We start from the raw sequence: 27,988 nt of genomic DNA on the forward strand, positions 1-27,988 counted from the left end.
TCGTTATCACAGCTCCATCACCACCTCTGAGCATTTGTAATAGCAACAGAAGAGCAGCATGAGCATCTTAGGCTTATCCAAGAACTAGTTAAGGTTGCCAGGCATGGACACAAGCAGCTGCTTTCCTTGTCTATCTTTGGTTCTCAGCAGCAGCAATTTGTGACATAATGCAGAACTTCAGATTCACAGGTCTGCCATGTCTCTTTCGTTCTAATGTTGAGGGTGGGAGGTGACGTTCTAAAGTCCAAGGGATGTACCCCAGAGGCTTAGAACAGGGGTAGAGAACTTCTTTCAGCCCAGGACCAAATTCCGTCTTGCAGAAACTCTCAGGGGCTGCACTCCTGGGATGGAGTGGGCTGGGTGAGCCCAAATGACAACAGTGTGAGGCCAAAAATACAAAAAAATAAAAATAAAGCCAGCATATTGTAGCTATAGTTTTTACTGTTGGTAACTAACCCTCAGGAGAGGCATTTCAACCTTTTAAAAAGGAGAAAAGTCTGCACAAAAGCTGGGAAATCACCAACTAATCAGTGGTTGGAGGAAAGGAGATGAGGTGAGGAAAGGGGGTGTGGCCATCTGGGGAACCATGGAGGGCCAGATTTGGCCCCCTGCCCTAAAGTTCCCCACCTCTGGCTTAGCAGTAGAAAACATGGCCCAAGCTACTGTCACTGCCACTTTCTCAGCATCCCTTTGCATTCAAGTATCAACAAGCCGTTTAATTTTCCATAGGACAAGGCTATCAGGAGTCCGAATATTGAAAGCAGGTTCAGAAAAGGGCATTTGAGCATTCCTGCCCTCCACCTTCAAGCTCAGTTGCACAGCTAGAGGCACTGAACAAAGAACTGCAAGGTCTTGGCATTGACAATAGCTTATTGCCAGAGCTGCACTAAAAGTCAAAGATCAGATCTACACCCCCCCCCCGCCCCAGCGCTGCCTATTGTGAGTTGTGAATAGGTCTATCAGTGATGTCTGAAGAAAGTCATGTGTTTTGCCAAGGGAGTCTTAAAAGTGTTCCTTTAGTTGCTATAGATGTTCTTGAATGGGTAAATTGAGGCCCCGGAAAGAGGGATTATGTGTGAGAGCACTTCTGCAACCAAAATGAGTACAGTGAGGGAGAGAGAACACACAAGGGTTGCCTAAAGGTGGAGCACTTTGGGGTGAAGGGCACCTCTCTCTGGGGATCTGTTGCCTTGTTAAGAATGCCTGCTTGCCTCCACTTTTGTTGTGCATATATATTTGTAAATAAAGCAAATATCACAAAGACACCACTCAAAAGTCTTCAGTGCGCTCTCGAGGAAGCAACGTGGGATTAGAATTGGTGGATTTGTAGTTATGGCGTCTACTCAGCACTGCATTTCTAAAACAGACGAATGCCAAGGCTCCCCGTTAAGGCCTTTCGTCTCTTCAGACTTGGGGTCAGGTGGAAAGGCAGTCTGCACATGCCCAGATGCACCAGTCACAGATTTCAGGCAAAAACCTCAGATACACACTTCAAGAGCCAGAAAACATGGGAGCCTTACTACCCAGGTCAGGACACTGTAATGACCCTAAGTTCTCACTGCTGATCCACTCAGACAAAAACCCAACATGCTACCCTGCTTTCTTCATCGGTTCAAGTCATCACCTGTTGTCACAATTCCCTCAACTTAGCCCAGTTGTTTGTCTTAGGCACCTACAGAACGTTATTTTTTTTGCTACCGGGTGCCGGTAAATTAAGCTGAACTGCACAATACACAGGTTCTTTTGATTATCGCAAACAATGGCACTGGCAAAACTTGTACATTTTTTTGTTTTTTCCAAGCATCCTGCCAAAAGCATGACCAGAATACAAAAAGCAGGCTGAATAAATGTAGTTTTAATGCTGAGACGCCAGGGAATACTAGTTGCTATCAAAGCCCCTCCGCAAGCTGGAGGAGTTGGTCCATCTCCAGAACAGTTTTCCTCCTGGGAGATGCAAATATTTGCTAAGAGAGAGCACACAGCTAGATGGATGGAAAGTGGCAGTGGCGAGGGGTTCTTTGGTAATAAACTGAGGGACACACACACACACACACACTCACTCTTTCTGTCCGCCTCTCCTTCACAACAATCTTTCCAGTCCTGGAGGCTGCAATTCTTGGAAATAAAGTCCTTCAAAACTGTGCAGTTACAATTATTCATTGGATTCCACTGCTGAGATGCTCTTCAACAATAGGAAGAACTGTCTAAGCACAAGAGTAGTTCAGCAATGAAATAAAAAGCGCTAAAGATGATTAAGGTGTCTGGAGAACCAACATGAAAAGAAGTAGTAACCGAGTCTGTGTAGCCTGAAAATACAAGAGGGAACTTGATGCCCATCAAATACACAAAAAGGCCGATTCTTTTTTGTTTGGAGAAGAGAGATCTATTGTCTGCTGTAGACAAGGAATAAGGGGCTCAAGGTTCAGTCTGAGACTTAGATCACACAATTCGGTAGGGAAATCTTCTGCACAGGCCGTACCGGAATTAATGGAAGCTGTGCAAGTGTGCTACTATGCTCTTTGGTATTAAGCTCCCTGCCTGGCTCGCTGCAAACAGCTCTCCTTAGGAAGGGTGAGAAAGCTGCAGCTCCAACTCCTATCAACCACAGCCAACATGGCCATTGGTTGGGGATGATGGGAGTTGTGGTCTAACTATTGGGAGTGCCGCAGGTTCTTCAGCCCCACCTTAAAATATTTCAAAACGTTTTACTCAAACCAAAAGGCTCACTGACCTGACTCCATTCCCACCCCCCGCCACCACCCTGAAGTGAGCAAGATGCCGAATAACGATCAAACATTTTATTAATCATGAGGAGAAAAAATAAACAAGTGTACACACACAAAAATTCCAACAATTTAAAATGACATGCCACTAACAGAGGTGTGTGTGTGTGTGTGTGTGTGTGTGTGTGTGTGAGAGAGAGAGAGAGAGTGTGAAGGGGTGTGTGGTTAGAACACACACTTATTTTATTTGTCCAGTGCAAGAACCACAGAGGCAGGAGCAGAAATGGTGGGATCGGGTGATAATTGTGGCAAAGGTTGAGCAGAAGGGAGGAGGAAGTTGTTCATTTTTAATTTATTTTTACAATCACATGATAGAAACTGGGAATTCCAATCAGTTAACACACCACTGGATAGTCCAAGCTTCACTAGAGAAAGCCATGTGATTTCCCTTCATGTCCCTGGCAATGGGTATCCCCTCTCATAAAGCATCCCCGTCCCCTTGCCCCTCCAAATTTAGGAAGGGCTTAGCTTGAAATTCTGGCTAAGACAACAGGAGTGCAAATCTAAGTTTAGTCCAGAGGTAGTATCCCAATGCTGAGGGGCCCCAAGGCAACTCAATGCCTGCTGGTTTTATAAACTCCACTCCAGGTCAGGTTTTCTTCAACAGCTTCTCACTACAGGTACCATTTCAGATGGCTACCTCCTCCTAGCAGAGGGGGCTGCCAACCTGAGGGGGGTGCATGAGAGGCACATGAAATAGAAAACAGATTAGCATATCTGACCAACAGGTTGATTTTAATAGAGGCTTAACCAGTTCTTCCCACCTTCTCTGGAGCTTGGGGGGGCGGGGGGAGCCCTGTTCCATTCTATTTCAAGCAAAGGAGAGGTTTTGCTAACAAAGGCACCCTCCTGGCTACTAGCTCATTTTGTGTGTGGTTAAACACTGAATGGAAAATTGTAGGCCTTTTTAATAACTGGGATGGGAGAGTTACAGGAGCAATCAGGCTGCCAGCCGAGCGAAGATCATCGGGAGAAAGGCCAAATTGATACCTTGTGCACTGCAACATACACCACTGTGGGACATTCTCAAGCAGACTGTGGTCAAAACATAATCGGGCCCCCCAAGCAGCAGGTTCCCTCACCCCGCCCTGAAGAGCTCACATTAATCATGCCAAGTGTGGGTTTTAAGGGGCTGCTCTGCCTCTCTTGCAAGCTTGCACCAGGGGGCACAGAACTGGAGGTTGCCATGTGCTGCCCCCTGGTGATAGAACAAAACAAAAACAGAACCTGTAAGATGGGAAATGGAGAGAATATCACAGCTGCCCAAGAAGGTCTGAAAACACGGAGCTAAGAGTAGGAGATGGCCTCAAAGAGGACTAGAATCAGCCACTGGCTGAGACCACCATGTGGATCTGATGGGGATGGGTAGGCTGGTGAAACACATGCAGGGAAAAGGAAGAGGGGAGAGCAGGATCGGTCCAACAGCATCCAAGTTGAAGAGACATCAGAGCCAGGTCCTAGGGCTCAAGCCAGCGCCAACACTGTATGAAGAGACAGAATGGGTTAAATTCTGAAAGCTTCTTTTAAAAAGTCATCTGCAATCACTTTCACAACCAGTTTTCATTATGGACTAGGTTTCTCCCCTGCACAAACGATCCCAGATCACAACCTTGTATGTCATGAACATCTATTGCTCGAGCTACCTTGAAAACAGGGAGGGTCAAAGCCCAGAGTCAAGAAATTGTACAGCCAAAAGGAGCAAGAACAAAGGCTGAGCCACCCTCACAGGCTCATTGGTTGATGACTGCAGTATGTGAATGAATCATCAGAAGTCACTGAGAGACAGCATTTGTGCTGTCTGATCTGGAAGCTTCTTCAACAGAGTCGGTTCATGCAACTAGCCAACAGTCACCAAGCCCAAAGTAACTGAGTGATCTACATGTTCTGTGCCAACTAGCCCTGGCAAAATATTCTGCTCCAGGTTTCCAAGAAATGACAACCAAAACCATCAAGAGATTGGAGAAACTGCCCTACAAGGAAAGGGTCTTTCAGGCAAGCAAGGGAGAACATGACAGAGGTTTATAAAATTATGCATGGGGGGGGCAAGGGGGGGAGGGAGAGAGAGTGGTTTTTGCTCCTCTCCCTTAATACCAGAAGCTGGCTTTATCTAATAATTGAATGGTGAGAGATTCTGGACAGACAGGAGGAAGTGGGTCTTCACACAACATATCGTTAAACTATGGAATTTGCCACCATATGAAGTGGTGACAACCATTAACTTAGATGGCTTGAAAAGGGGATTGGAGGAATTCATGAAGGATAAGGCTATTAATAGGTACTAAACAGTCATGACAGCTATATACTACCTTCAGGATCACAGACAGAATGCCTCTTTATACTAGCTACTGGGGAACATGACAGGGAGGGTGCTATTGCCCCCATGACCTACTCGTGGGTTTCCCACTGGGGCATCTGGTTGGCCCCTGTGGGAAACAGCTTGCTGTACTAGATGGGCCTTTGGTCAGATCCAGCAGGGCTAAAATCAGCACCCCTGTTGCTTGACCAGGGTAGGAATTCACATATGTCCCAAGGCCCGTGCTTCCCAGTCCAAGCTCTCTCTTACCTCCCCTGGTGATGGCAACTCCACAAGCCCCTTAGCTGGAAGTATTCAACTAACGGGAAACTCACTGATCTGCACCCACTCAATGTCAGGGACAGAGATGGCACTCCAGAAACAGCAATTAAAAGGAGAAGTGGCCTTTGCTCAGAAGGACTCCCATCATCCACAGCAGCTTTCTCAGCTAGAAGCAGACCAGAAAGCTGGCATGCAAGTGTTTGTCTCAGTACAGGACAGAGCTGTCCCCACTGCGGAAAAGCCACTCCCAACTCACCAGTCAGCGCCTCCTGGGCGAAGTATTTGACATCCACATCAGGGTCCTGCGTTAGTTTCTCCAGCACTGGCTTCACCTCATTCTGAAGGGTGCTACGGGGTAAGAGTGGAAGAGGATAAGCAGCAGAAGGTAGGGCCAGTATCTAAGGACCTCCAGAGGTCTCAGTGCTTTCCCTGCATTCTTCCCCCACCCCACTTAAATGCATCCTCTAATCATGAGAAGAACAAGACTGTTGCCATAGAAGAGGAATGGGGAATCGCTTTCAGTCTCAGGGCCGAAATGAAGTTCAGAGAAGCTCTCAGGGGCCACATTTGGAGGGGAGCGGGGAGGCTGAAAGCAAAGAAGTGTGGCTCAAGGCAAAAGGGCAGGGCCAAAAATACCAGCATCTTGTAGCTCAAAGCTCTTACTGCTCTTCAGTCTTTTAGAATGGAGAAAAAAACGGCACAAAAGCCAGGAAACCACCAAACCATGGGTGGTTGGGGGGAAACGGTATGATGATATGGGGAGCCCCCGAGCCTGAGCTTCCCCACCTCTACCATAGAGGGTTCAGCACAGCACAGAGATTCCCAGGTACCTGTTGTCCAAGATTGGTCCAATTTTCTGAAGGGACTTGGCCACGTTGAAGCGGACATTTGCTACTGCATCGCCTGCCATCCGCAAGACAGTGGGAAGCATGTGCTTAGTGGTGATTTCCTGTCCACACACCTCAGACAGCACCTAATGAGGAAAGGGATCGTGGCGCTGGGTCAAGAGTCCTGTGCAACCTGGACCTCAGACGCTGAGGTTTCGTTTTGCCTTTGTTGCTAGGCCTCTTCTGCTTCTTCCTATACAGAACTTTGCCAGGCTTGGCTATGAGCTAAAATGATGTTCCAGCCATCAGAAAGCAGTGGGCTCTCCTACTAATCGAGTAAAGTGCCTCAAAGATTTTTCAACACGTTAACACAAAGAGCAGGAATAAACATTCCCATGGGAGCTCTGGAAGAACCATTCAGAAAGGAAGCCAGCAGGCTAGGTTGTTGATTCTCCTGCCCTCAAAAACAGGATATCCAATACTTAAAACTATCACCAATCAAACCTTCCCTGGAAGATTATTCCACTGAGAAACGATTCTTATATGCAGGGTGCTAAACATGAGATTCTGCATCAAGGAAAATGTATCACTCCTGCAGTGGGCATTGAACTTTTAATTTAGAGGTGCCAAGATAGTGATAAATCAGATTCAATTGTTTACTTACAAGGAGATACTTTACTGAGTAACTTACAGTATGCAGGCATACCCAATGGTTGGATCAGACAGCTTCTCTGAACCAAGAGCCAAGGGGTACAATGGGTCTTATACCATACATGTTAGCAATAGGCAGCATAACAGCAGCAGGCACCCCTTAGCATGCATTCCCATAATGGACTAACAGCGCTAGGTTCTCAGCACAGCCACCTGTAGCTTTAAGGTAAACAAACTCTGCTTCTCAGGCACATCAGTGATAAGACACTCTCATTAGCAAGGAATGTTCTTGGAGCTGCTTCTCACCCTTTTGACTCATCTGACTACATCAAGAGGCCGGTTAAGGGAATCAGCAGCCCTCTGACCAAAGGCAGACAGCATTATGGATCTAAGCCACTCTAAAACTACTAATAGCTTGGTTCAGGCCTGGAGCCTTACAGCAACCCTAAATGTGTTTCAAGAAAAGATTAATTCTGCTACCTGAACAACATTTCTTACTCTCAGGTTTGGAATACAAACTCTCAGGTTTGGAATATAGTGTGTCCTCTTCCAATGGCCCCAATCCTTCTCCTCCCGCACTCCATCCCTCAATGATTCCCTGAAGCAGGTTTCCTTCCCAGTCATCCCACAGAAGTTACATTTCAAGAAAAAAATACCCAGAGTTCTGCACATAACACTCCCCAAAGGTTGCAGTGATATGAAAAATCTGCAGTTAATTCTGAATCCAATAACAGTTTTATGAGAGGCAATCTTAAAGAAATGTTTGAAATCGCAACTAAAATATTGGCAAGTAGTGTATTGTTGGCAGCAAGACTCTTATCTGCATGCAAATGGAAATCAATTCATGCTCGTTCTATGCCAAAATGGCTAAACAGAACATGGTACGTGACAAAGTAAGGACTATCAATTTATATTGTAATAGCATACAGAACAATTTTTATGCATTCTGGGGTCCCTTGATCCCAGGTATTAGATGGCATGGCATAATTGGAGTAACTGACACTTATCTGATGTTATGCATTTCCTAGACTGAAGAAATATACTTCTTTTGCTTTGTTTTATTCTGGGTTTTTTTTTTTTTGGGGGGGGGGGCGGGGCAGTTTGGACAATGATAAGCCAGACTTCCAGAGACACCCTGGCTTATGGTTTCCCAGTTCGCCCGTATCAATAAACAACCTCAGACTGAAAGGTCCATGGTTTAGCCACTCCCACTTCCAGCAGGAGCAATTGGACAGGATACAAGCTTAACACTGCATACAAATCAGGCCTGTGTGTGTTGTAACATTCTCCTTTCCCCCACCCCCACCCAATAAAATGTTTTAAGTTCAAAAAGAAAAAAAGCCAATTTCCTTAATTCACTCCAGTAGCAAGCGTTTGTCTTTCCTAAAGCAGAACTGGCCGTGCTTGTATAGCAGGGATCAACTTCTTCACCTTTCCCTGAATTCATCCCAACATCCTCCCCACCCCACCCCACCCCACCCCTGCCCCGACTCACATTGATGCAGAAAAGCGTGGTCATGCGGTGCAAGTAGTTGGGGTCATTGGACATGGCCAGCACCTTGGGGATGATTGTGGCATGGGCCCAGTCCTTGCCAAACTTCTCCACAAGCTTCTTGAGGTTGCTAGTAGCCGCCTCTCGGATGGCGTAGACTGGGGACAAGAAAGAGAGCAGCAGCGTGACCTAACTACCTAGGTTAAAGCAAAGCATGGTCTATGCCAGGGGTGTCAAACCTCTTTCAGCCCAAGGGCCAAATTAAATTTAAGAGAAGCTCTTGGGGGCCGCATTCCAGTGAGGGGTGGTGCCAAAAATCCCAAAATACAAGTGTATTTTAACCTAAAGCTCTTACTGCCTGTAATCAAGCATTAGGAAATGGTCCATTTCATTTGGGGTTCAGGATGAATTTTGGAATGGAAACAGCTTTGGTCCCCTGTGTATGAGGACCCATGTTGGGAGACAGACGAGGTGGGGGCAGGGGGTGTGACCCTCTCATGGAAACATTTAGAGCTGGCAATGAATGTCTGGGTAGATTAGTCAATTAAAATGTGAATTGGTACTTGGCAGACAATTTCATTGGATGAAGAAACTGAAAGGTGCAAATTAATTTTTCAACCCATTTTGCCTATGGAGAGTGACTGGAGTTTTTGTTTTTTAAAGGAAGGCTAAAAAGAAATAGCAGCTTTTGTTTAGAAGACTTTGGGTCCTCCCACTTTTCAACATTCTCAAAAAGGCACCAAACATGTAAATGTTGGTAGCATGAAAAAACAAAAGACTACTAGAAAAATCAATCTGTGAACATCCTTGGCTGAGTACACACTGAGGTAATGCAGGAAAAAAACCCATAGAAACAAACTACTATACTTTAACATCATGAAAAAAGTACTGCCATTAAACCTGAATTTAATTGCTTCCATGGCTGGAAAAGAACTCTTTCATGAAAGACAAAAATGCAACCTAACATCTTTCATTCCTGCACTAAAAGCTTCAATGAGTCAATTCTCTCTGCTGGAGAAAGGAATTTACACAATGGATCCCATTAGTTTTGACGTACACTTTCAATGCTATAGATTACTAGCAGCTAGATATAAAAGCACTTGATATTTTGAAGACTTGGGCCAGAATCCAGTGAACTACTTTAGCAGGTGATCTCCCATTGAGCTATGGCCCCATTCCTACAGGAAATAGCATAACTGCACAAGATTCATTAAATTAGGCCTTTAACATGGATGTCCTATTCCTGTACAGATCTGTACTGCATGTATTATTTATTAACAATATTTATGCACTGCTCAACAACCAAGTTCTCTGGGTGGCTTTCAACAACAAAAATAGTTTTAAGAACAATAAAGTTTAACCAGGAAACCAATTAATCAGATGGTAGATTTAAAAATTAAGAGTATAGAAGGCCTGGGAAAATAAAATAAAAAAAAGGTCTTCACCTGGTATGCAAAAGACCAGAAAATAGGCCTGGAAAGCTTTCCTAGGGAGAGCATTCCAAAGCTGGGGTCCAACACTGAAAAGATACTTCCCCCAGTAGCCGCCCACCGCACCAGACTTGGTGCAGAAACTCAGAGAAGGGACTCTGAAAATGAACTCGGGGTCTGGTACATGTGGGAGGCAATCCTTCAGGTAACCCAGTCCTAAGCTATTTAAGGCTTTGTAGCTCAGAACCAGCACTTTGAATTGGGCCCAGAAAGTATTTATTTATAGCATTTTTATCCTGTCCTTTAGTCAAAACGGCTCCAAAAGTGGCTTACAAAGATGTTTCTTAAAAAACAGTCCCTGCCCACAGCCTTTCAATCTAAAATATGTGACACAAAAGGATAGGGGATTGGGAGGGAGGAGGAAAAAAGCCAATTCAGGCACAAGATTCTTAGTTGCAAAGTTCAGCAGGTCATGGGCACAGTGAAAGGGCTGCTGCTGCTTCCTCTCCCTCTGATGGCCTCAGCATTGACAGTTGGTAGCAGGAAGGAGAACGGCTCTCAGCTGAGGCTATATCCAGCCACAATGGAGGGGTGCCTGCCCTGCTGTTTCATCTCCCTCTGATTCAGCAGTGACTAGAAGCCAGTGCAGATGATAAAGCACTGCTGTAATATGATCAAATCGCTCAGTCCCAGTTTACAGTCTTGCAGCCCTATTTTGGACTAACTGACATTCCCCATCTGTTTTCAAAGACAGCCCCACACACAATGCATTGCAGTAATCCAAATGGGAGGTTACAAACCACAAATAACAGAAGCAAGACTCTCTCTGTCTAGGTAAGGTCACAGTGGCCTATCAACCAAAGCTGGTAAAAGATGCTCTGAACCACAGAGGTCACTTATCCCACTGATGGCAATACTGGATCAATAACCACCCTGAAGCCGAGAACCTGATCTTTTAGGGGGAATGGAACCCTGTCCAGATTAGATATTCTACCCTTCCTTACTTCGACAGACTACACTTGGATTCTTTAAATGTAGCAGATGCAGCAAACATTAAAGGAGGAAAGTGGGCAAGAGAGGAAGCCATAAGAACCTATTTGTTTAAACTGAGAGCCTTACCATGATCGACCAGCCACGCCATGCATAGGGAATTCAGCTTCTCGTCAAAGAATTCCACCCCCTGAAGATGGGAAAATTAACCCAAATGAGTCCAAATTAACTTGCAAGACTGCCAGCTATGGGATTCCCACAGCCAGAAACAAAACTTGGGAGAAGGGGATGTTGCTCAAATGGCAGGTAAACCACTACAAAGGATGTGGAAAGCCCCAAGGTGTTGGCTGAACAGCCAGTACTCCCTGGCTATTGCTCACTGGTGATAACCACCATATTCCACCCCAACCACAAGCTGGATGGAACACAAGCCAGATATTTCCACACAGACTTAACCCTCTTGTTGTAAACCAGGTCCAGCTGGCCCACAAACGTTCTGGTTACCATGTTCTCCCAGCACATCACATCCATTTTATTCATTTCTAAAAGGGCAAAGGAGCACTTACCAACTGCCCTGCCAAAAGGGGCATGTACTCAATGATGGCTAACCGCACCCGCCACTTGGCATCCTCTGCCAACTCCACAATGGCTGGCAGCAGGGACTGGGACAATTGCCGGATGCCAATCACCTCGTTCACGCAGTCCAGGTTGGAGATTATGTTGAGTCGGACTTCAGGGCACTGACAAAAAAGGGAACAGTTGAGATCAGGAGAGTGTCCCCCTCCTCACCTGCAACCCCTAAAACCTACTCCCTCTTGTAGAGCTAGTCAAGATGGAGGTCTGTTAGAATCTATGCACATCCTTCCACCATGTCTAAACTATGCTTGCAATCTTCAGATCTAACGAGGTTGCTTTTAAAGGCATAGCCTCCCACTTGGAAGTTGGAAGGCATTAACACTAATCTAAATTGGCCTAGCTTGGCCATAAACTCCTGAAAAACAAAGCAAGTGGGGTAGGAATGGTACGGCTACTAGTTCTGATGGCTACATGCTACCTCTAGGATCAGAGGCAGTATGCCTACCTACACAGTTGCTGGGAACATGAGCTGGAGGGTACTATTGCACTCACATCCTACTTGTGGGTTTCCCACAGGCAGCTGGTTGGCCATTGTGTGAACAGAATGCTCAAATAGATGGACCTTTGGTCTGACCCAGCATAACTCTTCTGTTCTTGTTGGTTCATTTAACTCAGTATGGTGGGCTCTCCCAGAAGTTTTCCCACCCCGCTACCCAAGATCATTAACTGGAAGTGCCAAGGACCGAACATGCAACCCTATACATACAAAGCACATGCTCTAGAACTTGCCTATGGTCCTTCGCCTATCCTTAAACTACAGCTTGGTTCCCCTGGGGGAAACCACACAATTCAAGCTAATTTATGTTTGCAGTATGTAGATCTCTCCCTAGGCACATCTGTGCCACAGCTAATTCTACAAGACTGTTCCCCAAGCATCTCATTAAACACTTCTGTGGTGAGGGACCTACCTAGCCATGCAATAATGCCAATTATGAGATCAGGGCAGGCAAATGCTCCATCCTATATCACCCCTGAACAGTTAACAAAGAAGACCCTTAAGTGGTCCAAAGGAATGGGGGTGGGAAGGAACCACTCACCTCATCTTTGAGCTGAGCCAAAAAGAGAGGCAGAAGGTGCTCAATCGTGTTGTCCTTGCCCAAAATGGGAGATAATCCCATGATCACAGATGCCAAAGCTGATTTTACATGTTGATTGGCATCCGATACCAGTTCCTGGATGGCAAAAGGGAGTATTTTCAATGAAACAAGCCAAACGTAAACATTTACATAGTACCTATTCATCCCCCACTGCTAAGCATACCCATCTTCTTTCCTGATCCTCTGCATAATTAAAGCAACTGAGAGAGAAGGCACACTTGTTAACACAATGAATCTGTGTCTAGCCACAAACAGCTACAATAACAGCCCCCACTTCTCTATCTTACACACACACGTGCACACACACACACACACACACACACAGCCAGGAAGTCTGCCAAATTCCGTACAGTTTTTTGCAATCTTAGGAACCACCAAGGCCTTGATCAAAAGCAGAAGTAAGTCTCAAAATCAAAAGTCTCACGCTGCTATCCATTCTGCTTCTTGGAAGAGAACCTTGTCCCCAAGATTTCTTCAGCCCTCAAATCCTATTGCAAGCTTGCTCCTCATTGGGCCAATTAAAGAGCGTGAGCTGACGCTTCAAGCAGGTTCAAGGTTCGCTAAAGATGGTGGCTTCCTGGCACATACCTTGATGCAGGGCAGGATCTGAGTCATGATGACATTTTCACGGCAGTCAGCAGATAGGTTCTCACAGAACTCTAAGAGAAAGAAGGTAAAATGGTGACAATTTTATGGGACATCATAACTGAAGTGACTCAATGGTGGAACTGCTCTTTATCTGGCCAGCAAGGACCAGACAGGAAGACATTTCTCCACTCCACCATTATACTTACTATCCTAACGCACTACAATCCATAAAACTCTTCCTGACCTCCATTCTAGGTCCATCATCTCCCTAAGGCTGAATCCAGGCAATTCTGTATCATTTCTATGTGCAGAGTTAAAGCTTAGCTGCTGCAGAATTAAACCCATTTAATGTGCCACTTTCTTTCCTGATCTGTGTGTGGAGCCTGCACTGCAGCCACACCAAATCAGGTAATTCATAAGCGGAAAAGACTAGTCTTTTACTGAATTTCAGTTGCCTTTTAAGCATGTTTCTAGATCTCATTTTATGGAATAGGCCTGAAAATAAGTAGGTGTTTTCATACCCCCACTACCATGCCAGGCCTTTATCATTTTATCTAAACATTCATATTCCAATTGCATATACTGTCCCTCCCCACAGTTTCTTCAAGTTACTTTATAACAAGTTCAGAATGAAGTAGGCATATGGAACAAAATGTATATATAAGGCATTGTTATTTCAAGAGGCTTTCCTTGAGTTACCAGCCGTGGTTTATTAAATTCAGAATTTGTTTCTTTTAAAATGTTTTGTTATCACATAGTGTTTTATTTTTTTATCTTAGTTGTTCGCTGCTCCGAAATCTTTTGATGTAGAGCAGTATATAAATACTGTAAATAAATAAATAAGATAATAAATAAATAGAAGAAGAAACATCTGATTTGTTTTATTTGAGATCTCAATCTGCTTTTCTGGAACAGAATGTTTACATTTGTGTCACAAAACATGAGCAGCTATTTATAGGATTTCAGGTCAATGAGAATATGGATAGGCAGGATCAGCATCATAACTTTTAGAAGGCACAGATCATCAGCACACCTACTTTCCTTATCCACACTCCATTCCTGTTATTTTATTATTTATTTATTGCATTTATATCCCGCCTTTTTTCCTCTTGCAAGGAACCCAAGGCGGCTTACATTCTCCTCTACCTCCTCTCCATTTTATCCTCACAACAACAACTCTGTGAGGTAGGCTGGGCTGAGAGTCCATGACTGGCCCAAAGTCACCCAGTCAGCTTCCATGGCCGAGTGGGGACTAGAACCCGGATCTCCCGGCTCCCGGTCCAACACTCTAGCCACTACACCATGCTGGCTCTGTTCAAGATCTTCATACAGTGCCCCAAACACAGAGATGCTATGTGGCCAATAGGGCAGGATGCAAAGCCAAGTGACCACAACTGACCTTTGACCTTGTGGGAGGCAGCAGCCCGCACTTCAGCTTCACAGTCTTTCATGAGGTTCTGGAAGGCAGGGACCAAGTCGGTCTTAGTGATTTCTGGTCCAACAGCTTTCTGGAGCTAGGGAGAAGAAAAGGCACCAGACTTGTCATAAAGAGGCTGCCAATGGCTCCACCCCACTGTCTGTCAGAAAGAATTCTGCTCCAACCACCAGATACCATGGGACTGCAGAAGTTAAGGCAGAAGGAAATTGCCATCAGACAGAGAAACAAGGATGGTGGATGGAGGTTTTCTGTTTCATTTTAAGGTGCTGTAAGTTGCCTTGGAGATTATTTGATCAAAACACAAGGAATTATCTTCATTTTATTTTAGAGTAAGTGCCACACAAGACTCTCCAGCACTACACATTGTCAAAACGCACAAGCATTTGTACCAACCTCTGTGAACTTGTCAGCCACCATATAGCGGACCCGCCAAGATTTGTCCTCTGCTGCTTGTCGTAGCGTTGGCATCACCAAAGACTCCAGGTCCTCTTGTGGCAGGAGCTGAGCAATATTGACACAGGCCTCCACAGCCAACAAGCGCACAGAGTCCTGTATGAAACACACAAAATGGGTTACAGAAGACTTTCCTTGCGGAGGGCAGCTGATCTGTACAGTCCTCAGCTTCAGCTAAGCACCCACTTGCTCCCAGAATTGAACTTGCCATCCCACAGACCTGCTCATCAGAGGCCAGGTTAGAGAACATCGGGATGATCTCACTCTTGACATGCTCAAGCTCCAAGACCTTGGCAAATTCACCCAGCTTGGAGGCTGCTGCTCGCCTCACCATCGGAGTATCATCTGAGCACAAGTTTCGGAAATATCTGCAGAAAATGGAGAAACAACACTTGTTAGCAGGGAAATACAGGACCATCCAATCGGCATCTCTTGCCCTTTGACATCTACCATTCAAACCAATGGGCCCCAGCCTTTATTGCAAATAAAGCATCTCACTTACTGTCGGAGCTCAGCTTTGACCGAACTGGAGACTCGGGGGTAGCAGACACTGAAGAGGCCACAAGCGGAGGTGCGAGAGGTGAACCAGTCACCTCCTGCCAGGCGCTTCACCAGGGGCACAAAGTGGGTCTCGAGGTCAGATGGAGAGTGCTCATGGGAGATGGCTCGCAGGGACTCCACTGCCTTGTCCCGCACCACTGTCTCCTCAACCGTAGCGAGACTCTCGAGTGGGGGCTGCAGCAGAAGGAGGGAAGGACACATTACACATACAGTGCATCTCAATCAGAGAAGGTATCATTACCCCAAACAATAAATAAATGAAATAGAATGTTGCGCCTCTGTAGGATTACTGAAAACACAGCCTTTTGTTTTCAATAAGTGGGACGATGAGGAAGGATATATAGGAAGGAACGGATGTGATGGGGAAAGTGCACATCTGTCAGCTGAGCAAGATGTCCAAGTACCAGGTCACAGCAGCTGCTGTTTTGGGGCAATCAACGCAGTCCAGAAATGCACTGCATATACCAGGAAGTTGCATATTAGTTGCAGACAAAGGAAGGATACAGATTAACATTTTAGCACCCCCTACTCACCTGATGTGTGATAAACATTCTCTTTACCACTTGGCAGTATGAGTCAGAAAAAAACAAGCTACCCCAAGAGACAAGACTCACCTCAGGTCAGCTTGGCCATCAGTGAGGGCTCAACACCCCCCCACACACACACACACATTTGGAAGCAACAGAAGTGTTCTCAAATCCTCCCACTGTGTTCAGTCTTGCTCTTCCCCAATCCTCTGCTGAAAAGGGCTCATAACTTACCAGCAAGCAGTGGACAAATTCAGGGCCCCCGACGAGAGCTGTAAAAGTTCCCAGCTGTTCTGCCAGAGCGAGTAGCACCTCATCTTCATCGTAAATAGTGTCTGCAGGAGAAAAAAAAATTGAAGCAAGCAAAGACCAGCAAGCAAGCAAAGACTAAAACCTGCATGGCCATGGAACAAAGAAACAGGTAGGTAAACTGACACGTTGCACAATCTAGTGCAGGAGAGGGGAACCTCCAGCAAGCAAAGCTGCTCGATCTGGACTGTTGAATTCCTGGTGGAGAACCCTTCCCCTCCCTGAAGTCCCACCCTGAACCATCACTGTGCATGTTGCTGGGGGGGGAAAGGAGAAGCAGAATCTGGGCAATGGAGGAACGGAGTGTTAAGGAAACGTCCAAGGTAGGTTAGGTTGAACAGTCAAAAATTTATTAAAGCACATCACAGCTGTGGGGGAGACAGACAAAACTCCGTCTCTCTCACATGAAAGAAACAGGATGCATTTATTCAGAAAATACACTACACATACTCAAAAACCAATTAGTACTCAGCAACAGTCCTATCAGCAGAGCGGCCTTATCTTTAGGGATGAGATACTTCGGTGGATAGGAATTCCTACTTATGAGCAAGTTACAATCATCTTCTCTTGGTTACACACACACTCTCTCAATCCCATCAGGCACCTCGCCTGAACCAAAGTACTCAAGATGCCTAGTCAGGCCTACCTTCACAGGAGACAGTCCTCCACAACCCAGACCATGTTTCTGTCTCTGTGCCTCTTATCTTATGTGTCTCTTATCTTATAAGAACAGGGCAGCTCCCCTTCTCCGTGCACAGAGAGGTGATTTGAGCACCAGAGAAAGACATCAGGTCTCTTCCTCCACTGTCCAGATCTCACTGTCCCACTGGGATTAGCGAGTGAGTGAGTGTGTGTGTGTGTGTGCGCGCACACACACACACACTTGTAGGGGGGATTGTGTGTGCAAATTCTTGTGCACATACACAAGAGTTTGAGCAGGAGTATGGGGGGGCAAGCCCATTGGGTCCACATGCCAGCAGTGGAGATGGCCCCACTCACTGTTGGCATGCAGTCCCAATGTGCTTGTCCAGAGCCAACTTGGCCTTTGGGCCAAAATAAGCTCCCCATCTAGTGTTTCAAGCCCAGTATTCCATTAAGAAGCCAGCAAGTGTAGTACTTTGGGGGAAGGAAGGCTGAATGTTGTTCTTCGGTAAATTATCATATTTTGGTTCTGTTCTGCTTTCATGTGAATTGCAGTGACCAACAGTGATTCACTTCTTAAAAAAAGAGAGCAAGGGAGAGAGAAGCTGTACCTAGGAACAATAAAATGTTGTGAGGCAGCCTATGCTGTGACAACATCTGGGGATTTTCAGTTGAGAAGCAAGGCAAATAACAGGGTGTGTATGAGAGCGGTTTATAAAATTATGTTGTGGAGAAAGCTTTAAGTCTCTCATAATACTAGAACCTGGGGTCATCCCATGAAGCTGTTTGGTGGGAGATTCAGGACAGATGAAAGGAAATACTTCCTCATCCAGCACAATAGTTAAACTATGGATTTCACCCCCACAAGATGTAGGACTGGGCACCAATTTGGATGGCTTTAAAAGGGGTTTAGGCAAATTCCTGGAGGAGAAGGCTATCAATGGCTACTAGTCCTGATGGCTATATGCTACCTCCGGTATCACAGGCAGTATGTGTATGTACACCAGTTGCTGAGGAACATGGGCGGGAGGGTATAGCCTGATGGGATCTGAGCTAGCGGTGACTGACCAAGAAAGAGATCTTAGGGTTGTGGTGGACAGCTCAATGAAGATGTCAACTCAGTGTGCAGCCGCTGTAAAAATAGCAAACTCCACGTTAGGCATAATTAGAAAAGGGATTGAGAATAAAACTGCCAACATCATACTGCCCCTATATAAATCTACGGTGCGACCGCACTTGGAATACTGTGTATAGTTCTGGTCACCACACCTAAAAACAGATATTGTAGAGCTGGAAAAGGCGCAGAAAAGGGCAACTAAAATAATCAAGGGGCTGGAGCATCTCCTCTATGAGAAAAGGTTACAACAGCTGGGATTGTTTAGCTTCGAACGAGGAGGGTAAGGGGAGGCATGATAGAGGTATACAAAGTGATACATGGTGTGGACAAAGTGGATGGGGGACATTTTTCTCCTTCTCTCAAAATACTAGAACCCAAAGGGGTCATCCATGAAGCTGGTTCATGGGAGATTCAGGACAGATAAAAAGACTTCTTCACACAGCACATAGTTAAACAATGTAATTTGCTACTTCAGGAAGTAGTGAGGGCCACCAGTTTGGATGGCTTTAAAAGGGGGTTAGACAAATTCTTGGAGAAAAAGTCTATCAATGGCTACTAGTCTTGATGGCTATGTGCTACCTCTAGTATCAGAGGCAGTGAGCCTATGCACACCAGCTGCTGGGGAACATGGGTGGGAGGGTGCTGTTCTGCTCATGCCCTGCTTGTGGGTCCCTGGTCGACAGGTGGTTGGCCACTGTGTGAACAGAATGCTGGACTAGATGGACCCTTGGTCTGATCCAGTATGGCTCTCCTTATCTTCTCATGTTCTTATGTTCCCCCTGTCCCTCTCTTGTCTCTCTTGATAAGGAAGAAAAATTTTGATTTGGGGTAGTGCCCAAACTGCCATTCAAACATGCAAGTGTTTCAGCTCCCACATTCAGTCCCCATCTTCTAAGACTGGACACTGATGGAGATCCTGGTCCTTTCATTACCTGTGAGAAAAGGCAAGAGCTCACTGCGTGTCCTCTCAACGCCCAGGGCCAGTGCAATGGTGGAGAGTTTCTTGATGCTGTTCAGACGAAGCTGGGTACAGGGGAGAGAAATTCAGGGAACAGATTCAACAAGGTGAGACTATCAAATGTCCTTTAAGGTGGAATCCTATGCATGTTTCGACAGTAAAAAAAAAAAAAGGCGTACAACTCCCAGCATGGCTGGCTGGGGCATGCTGAGAGTTGTAGGCCTTTTTTTTTTTTTGTCGAAACATGCGTAGGATTGTGCCCTTAGTGGCTCGATTCTGCATGAGCCTGACTGCTGGAGACTGGCTTCCTGGTGTAACTGTTACCACACTAAGCATGTAATTCTTCACTGCCACACTCATCTTCATAACCTACCAAGTATGGGACAGCACAATCCCCTTTGTACGTACAGATAAGTTAGACCTACTGAAACACTTGGTGCTGGTTCACTGTCAAATTCATACATGTGATCATGCCCACACATGTCACCATATGGAGAAAAGCCAGTGCAAACCAGACTGTATATACAGGCAAGCACAACCAACCCTAACTGCAGATGCCAGAAAGAGTACGTTTGCTCCTAGAAAGAGCTGCCAGCTCCCTGCATCTATTGCTCTCAGCACACCGGTTTCTCTGCACCCAGGGATGTATCTGTATACAAATTTTGACAGTACAAACCAGCCTTCAGGGACTCTACCTGGATAACACTGGTTGGAAACACATGTCCTCCTAGGCTTTGGACTGCATCCAATCTCTTGAGCTTCACTTTAAGAAGTGCACACACAAAAGCATAGTCCTACAGACTAGGTCTGGTGCCTTCCCCAGTGATGTACATAGGCTGTTCCTTCAAAGGACCACTTACCCAGAACCCGGCTGACCATCTTCATTTATCTAAGATGAGTATTTCTCCAGTCACAGCTAGAAAAAAAAAATCACTCTGGTACCTAAAATGCAGCGCTGATACTTAGTGCTGCAGCTGGGTGCAATTACTTAGAGGCAAGCCCAATTTTACACAGTGGAAGCTACTTAAACATACATCAGATTGGACTGTACAAATCTGAAAAATGTTTGAGCTGATTTTTGCCCCCAGTGACTCCCACTACGAACTCTTATACATGTTTCACTCCAGAACAAAACCTTCTCTCAGCTGGAGCACAAGCACTGCTAATATAGAGCTCACACAGAGGTGCAATTAATGTAACTAAGTTTATCATAACTGCAGCTAAGGTGTGCTCCACTCAGTCAAACTGCCCATCACCTGCCATGCATTGGTAGATTTACAAGCCAGATAATTTATCAAGCAGACCCAAGGTGGACTACAGCAATTGTACATTACAAGAAAAAGGTCTCCCAACGGGTCGCAAAGTTGTCTTCTACGGTCATGCAGTGGAGCTACAATGGACTGTTTTTGCTTGGCTCTGCATTCTTTATAAAGCAGCATAGCAGAACAAGGGATGCCAAACAGAGAAGCAGCAAACCCAAAACTAATGATTTAATTAGAAGACGCTCACTGGCCCCCATGGAATCATGGTTAAGCATGGGCAAGCTTGCCATAAAAAGTTCCAAGCGGTACAAAGCCAGAAAATGTGCACAGTGCTAGGAGAAAAGGCCCATGGAAAGCAAGGCTTTCCTCATCTCTGAAAGAGTAAGCTTAAGCAGAACACAATTTGGGGGGATAGCAACAGACGGGAGAAAATACTCAGGAGATGAGGCCTATAACATTCTTGATGACAAAAGGAACAGAAAATTGGCATATTTTATCAACTTTGCGAATAAATCCACAAAAGGTGCTAATTCACAATTTCTTGAAATACTTCCCTATCTGCGAGGTCAGTCATTTGAGAAGGTGAGGGGGAGGAGAAAAGCAAATATCTACCAGCATATAAACTTTTATCCCTGGAGGCAGTTTTCAGTTGTCACAAGTGAGTGGACAAGTGGCTCATTATAAGCCTGTTCCAATGGTCTTTCTTCCTTCCAGTTCTTGAAAGAGAAGCTTCCAAAAGCTTTGAAGTTCTACCATCAGTGGGTATCATCCGTAACGACCAGAGAACAGGCCTAGGAGAAGCTCCCTGCCTCTGTAACCACTACATAACTGTGCCTCAACCCAGAGCAGATGCACAAGGTCCCCAAACTGTTACACTGGACTGACCTGCTGAGCCAGGCCCAATCCCCCTCCCCTCCCCCAATACATCCTCAGTGGGGCAGGCTTTTGACTTGGTAGGACTAGTGAGATATGGTTCTTGGCTGAGGGTCAGGTAGGGAAACAACTGCAGCTAGTACCATGGGCCTCTCAGATTGGTGTTCAGAGCACACTACTGTAGAAAGAGGCATTCTGGCCAATGAGAAAGCAAAGCTTTGTATACAGTGACGCTTAATCCAGGCAATACAAAGGTACCGCTGATGGAAGGTTCATCTGCCTGGGGTGATGGTGGTGTTTATCGTATTCTGGATGCAGTTGCATTCCCCTAAAGCAGCGGTCTCCAACCCTTTTGGGACCAGGGACAGGTCTGTGGAAGACAACTATTCCACGGACCAGGGCGGGAGGATGGGACCAGGCCGCAGTAGGGGTGGGGGAACCCCCCTTACCTTGGGCCAGCGGGGGGGGGAGTGATCTGTCCCTCCCCACTCCGGAATCCTCACCAGCCCTGGACTCGCCGCGGAGCTGCTGGCCGGGGGAGGACTTCTGGCCGCTGGGACACAAATGGCCGCTGGGACACAAAAATTATTTATTTCCAATAATATAGGTTATTACTGCAAAGAACAGGGCCGGAGCCGGCTGGCAGCTCCGCAGACTCGCATGGAGCGGAGCCGGCCAGGGCCAGCGAGGATTCCAGGGCAAGGGGGAGGGATGGATCGCCTCCCCCCCACTGCGGACCCAAGGTAAGCGGGGGTTCCCACACCCCTACTGCGGCCTGGTCCCTAACAGGCCACAGACCGGTACCAGTCTGCGGCCCGGGGGTTGGGGACCCCTGCCCTAAAGGATCAGGTTTGCAAACTGGAGTGCCGATTGATCCAGCTTTATCACTGAAGGCCCAGCTAGCATCCACGGCATACAGTGCAGTCCAGGAGGTAAGGATGGTGCACCAAATGCAACGCCTCCTGAACACAATTCGCCTGGACATGGCCAGGCATACTCTGGTAATCTCGGGTTAATCTATAGCAGAAGTGGGCAACCTGTGGCCCTCCAGATGTTGCCGATCTGCAACTTCCTTCAGCCCTAGCTTGCATAGACAATGGTGAGGAATGATGGGAGCGCCAGTCCATCAACATCAGATTCCTACTCTATAGTATTGTGATGGATATAGGGCTGCCTTTGTGAAGACTATTGGGCTAACTATGGTTTCCGAAAAATGCAGCTACTAAGATGATAACTGGGACCAGCTGATGGGAATGTCTCACTGATTTTAATACAGTTATACCAGCTGCTTCCACTGCTGCTTACCTTTAAACTCCTACACTGTGCTGTCCCAGGAGGCTGTTCCAAGTGGTCCGGAGCCTGGTAGGTCCTGTGGCTCCGGAATCACTAGAGCATTCTAAGGCCTCCTGTGAGGCCTTGGCAAGGCACTTTGCAGATAAAATTGATCAGATTAGGTGTGTTACTCTGCACGCTGTGGATACAGTTAGTGAGCAAGAGGCGGCCTGTGGCAAACCGGTTTTGTGGGATCGGTTCCAGCTTCTTCCTCCTGATGAAGTGGACAAGGTGCTTTCATCTGTACGGCCAACCACCTGCTTACTTAATCCTTGCCCATCTTGGCTCATTATGGGCTGCAGAGAGAGACTGGGTGAGGGGATCAGGGCAGTGGTGAACGCCTCCCTTGAGGAGGGAGTGATGCCATCAGCCCTCAAGGAGGCAGTGATAAGACCACTCTTAAAGAAGCCCTCCTTGGATCCTCAAGTTCTGAACAACTTTCGCCCAGTCTCAAATCTGCCATTTTTGGGCAAGGTGATTGAGCGGGTGGTGGCGGTGCAGTTGAAGGCACACTTGGAAGAAACTGATTATCTAGACCCATTTCAGTCAGGCTTCAGGCCTGGGCATGGGACAGAAATGGCCTTGGTCACCTTGGTAGATGATATGAGGAGGGCTCTGGATAGGGTGAATGCTCCTTCCTTGTTCTCCTCGACCTCTCAGCGGCTTTTGATACCGTTGACCACGGTATCCTCCTGGACCACCTGGAGGGGTTGGGCATTGGAGACACCGTATTGCAGTGGTTCCGGTCCTTCCTCTCCGGCAGGTACCAGAGGGTAGCACTGGGAGAGGAGGTTTCGGACCCGTGGCCACTTACTTGTGGGGTGCCACAGGGTTCCATCCTCTCCCCGATACTATTTAACATCTATGTGAAGCTGCTGGGGGCTATCATCAGGAGGTTTGGGGTGCGGTGTCATCAATATGCGGATGACATGCAGCTCTACCTCTCATTCAAATCTTCACCAAGGTTGGCTGTAGAATCCCTGTCCAAATGTCTGGAGACAGTGAGTGGCTGGATGGGGAGGAATAAGCTGAAGCTGAACCCTGACAAGACCGAGCTACTTTTGGTGGGAGACAAGAGGAGGCTAGGGGATGTTGACCTGGTGTTGAATGGGGTACGGCTACCCTTGAAAGACCAGATCCGCAGCCCGGGGGTCATTTTGGACTCCCAGCTGTCCATGGAGGCTCAGGTGTCAGCTGTGAGCCGGACAGCGCTGTATCAACTCCATCTGATACGGCGGCTGCGCCCCTTCCTTCCCGACCATCTGCTCCCATCAGTAGTACATGCCCTGGTCTCCTCTCGTTTAGACTACTGTAATACACTCTACGTGGGGTTACCCTTGAAGATGGTTCGGAAGCTGCAGCTGGTACAGAGCGCGGCGGCTCACCTGATGAAATGCAGCCGCCGGCGAGATCACATCACTCCAGTGCTGAAGGAGTTGCACTGGTTACCAGTTGTTTTCCGGGCCAAATTCAAGGTGTTGGTTTTGACCTTTAAAACCCTATATGGTTCCGGCCCAGCCTATCTTAAGGAGCGCCTCCAGCAGCACCAGACAGGCCGCTTAGCAAGATCAGCCTCGGATGGCCTTCTCTCTGTCCCATCAGCCAGGACAGCTAGACTGGTGGGGATGAGGGAGAGGGCCTTTTCTGTGGTGGCCCCCACTCTGTGGAACTCCCTCCCTAGGGAACTCCTCCATGCCCCCTCTTTAATGAGCTTCTGTCGTGCATTAAAAACGTGGTTGTTCAGGCAGGCATTTGGGGTGGGTTAGGGCATTTTAGAAAATGTTTTTATTGTAGAATTTTATTGTTTTAAACTGTTTTATTGTATGTTGTACATCACCCAGAGTGGCTGGGTGACCAGCCAGATGGGCGATTAATAAATTTAATAATAATAAATTAATAATAAATACACTACTGGATCCAACTAGGGCACCTGAAGGGCTGCCTTTCCCCACACAAATCTGCCTGTATGTTAAGGTCATCTTCAGAGGCTCTTCTCCTGATCCACCCTGCCCCCAGCACCTTCAGAAATTCAGCATGTGGGTTCTGGTGAGAAAGCCCTTTCAGTTATGGCATGCTACCTTTCAGATGCCCTCCCCTTGGAGGTTCACCAGGAGTCAACTCATGTCCCAAGCATTTTAAAATTGTAGCAATGTTTTGTTATATTCCGTTGCTGTGACTCTGTCTGTACTGCTTTGCTGTTTAAATTGTTGTGAATGCAATGTTTTCAACTGTTTTAAGTGTTGCTAGCCATCCTAGGAACAGCAATACCATAAGGGTAAGATGGAAATTCTAACCTTTACAAATAAGTAAATGCCAGTTCCTGAGATGGGCTTAGGTAACTCTGCTGTCTGAGTACTGGGGAACTCATAATGTCTCTCAGAAGAGGACCTGTGTTTTCACCAGCAGCAGTCATCTCTCCACTTAGGGGGGGGGGGGGGGGTTGGTGGTACCTGACTCAAACTACACATGTTGCTGAGGACACCCACCCCCTTTTGTTACAAGTATCATTATTTATATAGACCCCTCAATGTATGTAACACCGTGTTTTTCTATTCCATAAACTAAGAGGAAGGACTCTTCCGCAAAGCAAGCACAATTTAAATTCAATGGTGGGGATGACTGGAGAGAGAGAGAAGGGGGAAGCAAGGGAGGAAAAAAAGGAGCACACATACTTATGCTTGGTTACAATCTCACAAGCTTAGTAATTCAGTGAATTTCTAATTCAGTACTGGAATCCAGAACTGACACCACTAAGCCCTGTCCACCCCATCAAAAACCACTACATAACAGCAGTATATTTTTGCATCTTCTCTCCACGCCCCACTCCCACAAGTTACCCTTGCTGACATTTTGATTTTAAGCTCATCAGGGCAAAGACCTGCATTATGCTAGCCTAGAAACTACCATGTATATTTCTGGGGGGTTTTATATACAAAAACCAAATAGGAGCAGCCAATATTAGAAGGCACCCCAGCTGTCACTTCTGCCAACCCCCACTCCACCACCAATCGATTCCAGTGCTGTAGCCATTCAGGACCGAAACACAAAACTACTCCTGCATCACTAAAGTGTGTATATGTGGTCCTGCGCACATCAGCATAAAAACAGCAAATATTACCCTGGTTTCTTCTACATGGGACATTTAAGATGCTGTAATAATGTTTGCTTATTAACTACTTGCAAGTCTTCTGACTATTCCAAACCTGAAGCAACATTCTTTTTTAAAAACTAAGGGTAGCATCCAATGTTAGTCCTACTTAGAGTAGAGCGATTGAAATGAATGGGACTTACATTAGTCATAACTACATTAAGTCCCATTCATTTCAATGGGTCTACTCTAAGTAGGATTAACAATGGATATTACCCTAAGGGAGCAATCCTATCAAGAGCTATGGTCACCTCTGACCCCAGGGGCGACTGCCTATCTAGTGCAGGGTGGGAGGAGTGGTGAGGAGCAGATCTCCTCCTTGCTCCCCCAGGCCGGCTTTCGCGGATAGACAGCCAATTTCAGCTGTCTAGCCAGGGGACCTTGGAGCGTGGGAAGTGGTGGCCAGACTATACCCAGGATGTGTCATACCATACTTCTGACTTCCCCACCCCCGGGAACACCATTTTCGCTACTCCACACTGCTCTTATGAGTGCGGGGCCAATCTGCGCTGGCTCCGAGGTGGAGCGTAACGGGGTGGGGGTCAGTTCTCTGGGAACCAGCCTCGGTGTGTGGGCTCCGAGGTCGGTTCCCAGGAACCGACCTATCCTATGACTGCCTAGCAGCCACAGGATTGCACCCTTAAAAGCATTTTCTTAAAAAGGTAACATAGTACAGCCGGCTCTTCATATGCCAACATTACATGGAAAAGGAGCTGTAGCTCAGTGTGGTAAGAGCACAGACAGAAGGTCCCATGTTCAGTCCCCAGCATCTCCAAGTAGAGCTGCAAAAGCTCCTGCCTGAAAGCCTGGAGAACCGCTGCCAGTCAGTGTCGACAATGCTGGGCTAAATGGACTCCCCATACATTCCTATGTACGTTACCGGTACAGAGATCGGCATGCTGGCATTAACCACAATATAATCAAAGCTATGGTTTTCCCATTAGCAATGTATGGCTGTGAGAGCTGGAGTATAAGGAAGGCTGAGCGCCGAAGAATTGATGCTTTCGAACTGTGGTGCTGGAGAAGACTCTTACGAGTCCCCTGGACTGCAAGGAGGTCAAATCAGTCCATCCTAAAGGAAATCAACCCTGAGTGCTCATTGGAAGGACAGATACTGAAGCTGAAGCTCCAATATTTTGGCCACCTAATGCGAAGAGAAAACTCCCTGGAAAAGACCCTGATGCTGGGAAAGACTGAAGGCAAAAGGAGAAGGGGACGGCAGAGGATGAGATGGCTAGATAGCATCACGGATGCAATGAATATGAACTTGAGCACGCTCCGGGAGAGAGCGCAGGACAGGAAGGCCTGGCGTGCTATGGTCCATGGGGTCACGAAGAGTCGGACACGACTGAACGACTGAACAACAACAAAGAGCTATGCATTCAGTATATTCACAAGGACGGGGGGGGGGAGGGGGGGAGAGTAACAGAAGGGGGAAGAAATCATATACACGCCCACCCCCCATATCACAAGGCCACATCCAAGATGGCATCCCTACTGGCAGCCCCCTAAAGCAGATCTCCTGATCGGCCCCTTCCATAGGAAGAGGGTATCCATTCCTTTCCAGTTTAAATGCTAGTGGGCTGGAGCTTGACCGGATACGCCCCCAGCAGGCAAAGCCACGGAGTCAGGGCCAGCAGCCCCCCGATTCACCCCGCCCAGGCAGCTGCCAAGGACCGTTCCCTGATTGGGCAGGCACCCTCTGTGTAATGAATGGGCGAGGCCTGACCCAATCAGGAGCCTCCTCTCCTCATTCCATAAATAGCTCTATTAAAAGAGAACCGCGACCCTCCTGGTCCTTCGGTTACCCCTCTTTAACAAGAGTGAGCTCGCCCAGCCAATCACGTTGCTGCTGGCAACACGGCGGATGGGACCGGGGGGGGGGGGCGACCCTTTCATTAGCCAACACCCTCCTTCTCGTTTTCTTAAATGAGAATTCTTACAGCCAATCTGGCTCCGCTTCTGATGGCTCTCATCCGGGTTTCTGAGATGAAAGACAGCCGCTGATTGGTTACTGTGCTGGGGACTCTGTGCTCCGGCCTCGACTGCCCGAATAACCGCCCCGGCCGCTTTCCCTCAGTCCCAGCTAGGCGCCCACAGGCCCGGGCCGTACCTGAACGTCCTCGTTCCGCAGCTCATCGATCAGCACAGCAATAGGATAAAGCGAGTCATCTCCGTCGGCGGCCGCCATCTTAGCTCCCGGCTTCGGTTCTGAACGGTGCGCGGGGTTCACACCGACGCCTTGCAGGGGCGGTGTAGTTGCCATTGCTTGTCTAGGATGTCACTTCAACCAATTCGT

At 47.1% G+C, this 27,988-nt stretch overlaps 1 protein-coding gene across 1 annotated transcript; it reads right to left on the bottom strand.

The window, feature by feature from the left end:
* Window positions 1-1,837: 1,837 nt before the first annotated feature.
* PPP2R1A (protein phosphatase 2 scaffold subunit Aalpha) lies at window positions 1,838-27,988 on the bottom strand. The gene is made up of 15 exons (XM_084815281.1): window positions 27,803-27,988; window positions 19,049-19,139; window positions 16,283-16,383; window positions 15,463-15,695; window positions 15,181-15,328; window positions 14,901-15,056; window positions 14,469-14,583; window positions 13,070-13,140; window positions 12,422-12,556; window positions 11,315-11,488; window positions 10,878-10,938; window positions 8,332-8,486; window positions 6,189-6,331; window positions 5,615-5,706; window positions 1,838-4,264 (listed from the first exon to the last, which is right to left on the bottom strand). The coding sequence occupies exons 1-15, from the start codon at window positions 27,953-27,955 to the stop codon at window positions 4,248-4,250; spliced, it is 1,845 nt and encodes a 614-aa protein (XP_084671407.1). The 5' UTR covers window positions 27,956-27,988; the 3' UTR covers window positions 1,838-4,247.

This window comes from Heloderma suspectum, chromosome 10, assembly GCF_057233095.1.
Source record: "Heloderma suspectum isolate Gila_16-S chromosome 10, 16-S_ref, whole genome shotgun sequence".
In the NCBI taxonomy this organism is placed as follows: domain Eukaryota; kingdom Metazoa; phylum Chordata; class Lepidosauria; order Squamata; family Helodermatidae; genus Heloderma; species Heloderma suspectum.